Source organism: Chrysochloris asiatica, unplaced genomic scaffold (genome assembly GCF_000296735.1).
Source record: "Chrysochloris asiatica unplaced genomic scaffold, ChrAsi1.0 scaffold00264, whole genome shotgun sequence".
Taxonomy (NCBI): Eukaryota; Metazoa; Chordata; class Mammalia; order Afrosoricida; family Chrysochloridae; genus Chrysochloris; species Chrysochloris asiatica.
The window spans coordinates 1817197-1818676 of NW_006408782.1; the positions used below are offsets into that span (position 1 = coordinate 1817197).

General features: G+C 42.2%; 1 protein-coding gene across 1 annotated transcript in view; it reads left to right on the top strand.

The window, feature by feature from the left end:
- DNAH5 (dynein, axonemal, heavy chain 5) overlaps window positions 1–1025 on the top strand; it is a 408072-nt gene extending 407047 nt beyond the window's left edge. Inside the window, exon 79 of the mRNA XM_006874155.1 lies at window positions 874–1025. Coding sequence (XP_006874217.1) covers window positions 874–1025 — 152 coding nt within the window. The remainder of the gene's footprint in view (window positions 1–873) is intronic.
- The last annotated feature ends 455 nt before the right edge of the window (window positions 1026–1480 follow it).

Here is a 1480-nt window from a genome sequence, read left to right on the forward strand (position 1 = left end):
CAACAACAACCATTAATGAAAATACATACTACTTTCCTTAAATAGAAGGAAAGAAAAGAAACGATACCCCAAAGTGTATGGAGTTCAGTTCTACTTTATAACACATAAGGTCGCCATGAATCAGAGTTGAGTTTATGGCCATGGGTTTGGTGTTTGGTTTTGGTTAAGTGGATGGGAGAATGGATGTGTGTCTGAACTGAAGTTGGAAAGATTAAAGAAGAAGCAGTGGGGATTCAGCATGGCCCTGTGACTGTCACTGTCAAGGTCATGGGGACTGGGACTCTCAGGGTAAACCTGAGGACATCCAGTGCCCCTGGAATCCTGGGGCTATGCGTACTGTACCTGGAGGCAATATCTGACTTCAGGAAGATGTCTGTTCATTCTGTTGTGTCTTTCTTACCAAACCCATTTCTCTTTCAAATGAGCTTCACAATACAGGAACTCAGATGTGTGGAGTTTTTGTTGTTGTTGTTGTTAGTTGCCCTCAAGTCAGTCCCAACTCATGGTGACACTATGCACAGCAGAATGAAACACTATTTTGTCCTGTGCCACCCTCACAATTGTTGTTAACTTGAGCCCATTGCTGGGGCCCATGTGCCAATTCATCTGGTTGGGGGAGTCTTTCTCTTTTTTGCTCACCCTCCACTTTACCAAGCATGATGTCCTTCTCCAGGGACTGGTCCCTACTGATAACATGCCCAAAGTATGAGAGACAAAATCTGGCCATCCCGGCTTCTAAGGAGCATTCTGACTGAACTTCTTACGCCACAGATTTGTTTGCTTTTCTGACAGTCCATGATGTATTCAATATATCCTTTGCTACTTAAATTTGAAATCCACTGAGTTCCTTTCTTTGTGATTTTTCTTTTTCAGCTCCAAAGGACCCCCGGCTTTATTCTTGCCCCATATACAAGAAGCCAATTCGAACAGACTTGAACTACATCGCTGCTGTGGAGCTCAAGACCACCCAGCCCCCTGAACACTGGGTGCTCCGTGGAGTCGCCCTTCTTTGTGATGTCAAGTAACATGGGGGGATCATCCTTTACCCCAATAGTTTGGAAAATGCAAGATTCAAATGATTGTAAACTCCATTCCTCTGTGTGTTCTGGGCAGTATGCAAATTAGGTTGCTTGCATAATGAATGACCTGTGTTGGCTCTCCATACTCCTTAGTTAGATGCTGGCATTTGACTTATTTCTTCAAGAATGACCCATTGCTCTATTTGTTGGAAAAGTTATCTAGGGATTTAAAAATAAAATGTATAACTTTCTAATCAAATTGGTCTCCCAGATTCTTAGTAAATGTACTTTCTTCTGTCTGGAAGTTTAACCATTGACAAGGTTAAGCAGACACTGTTTCCCTTAAAGAGATTATTCTTGTTCATGTAGTTTTGATGACAGGAAGGATCTCGAAGGTAACCTGGGAAGTTTGTGCTGAGTTTGCTTCTATTACCTTTTGCATTTCGGTCAAGTGAAGAAAT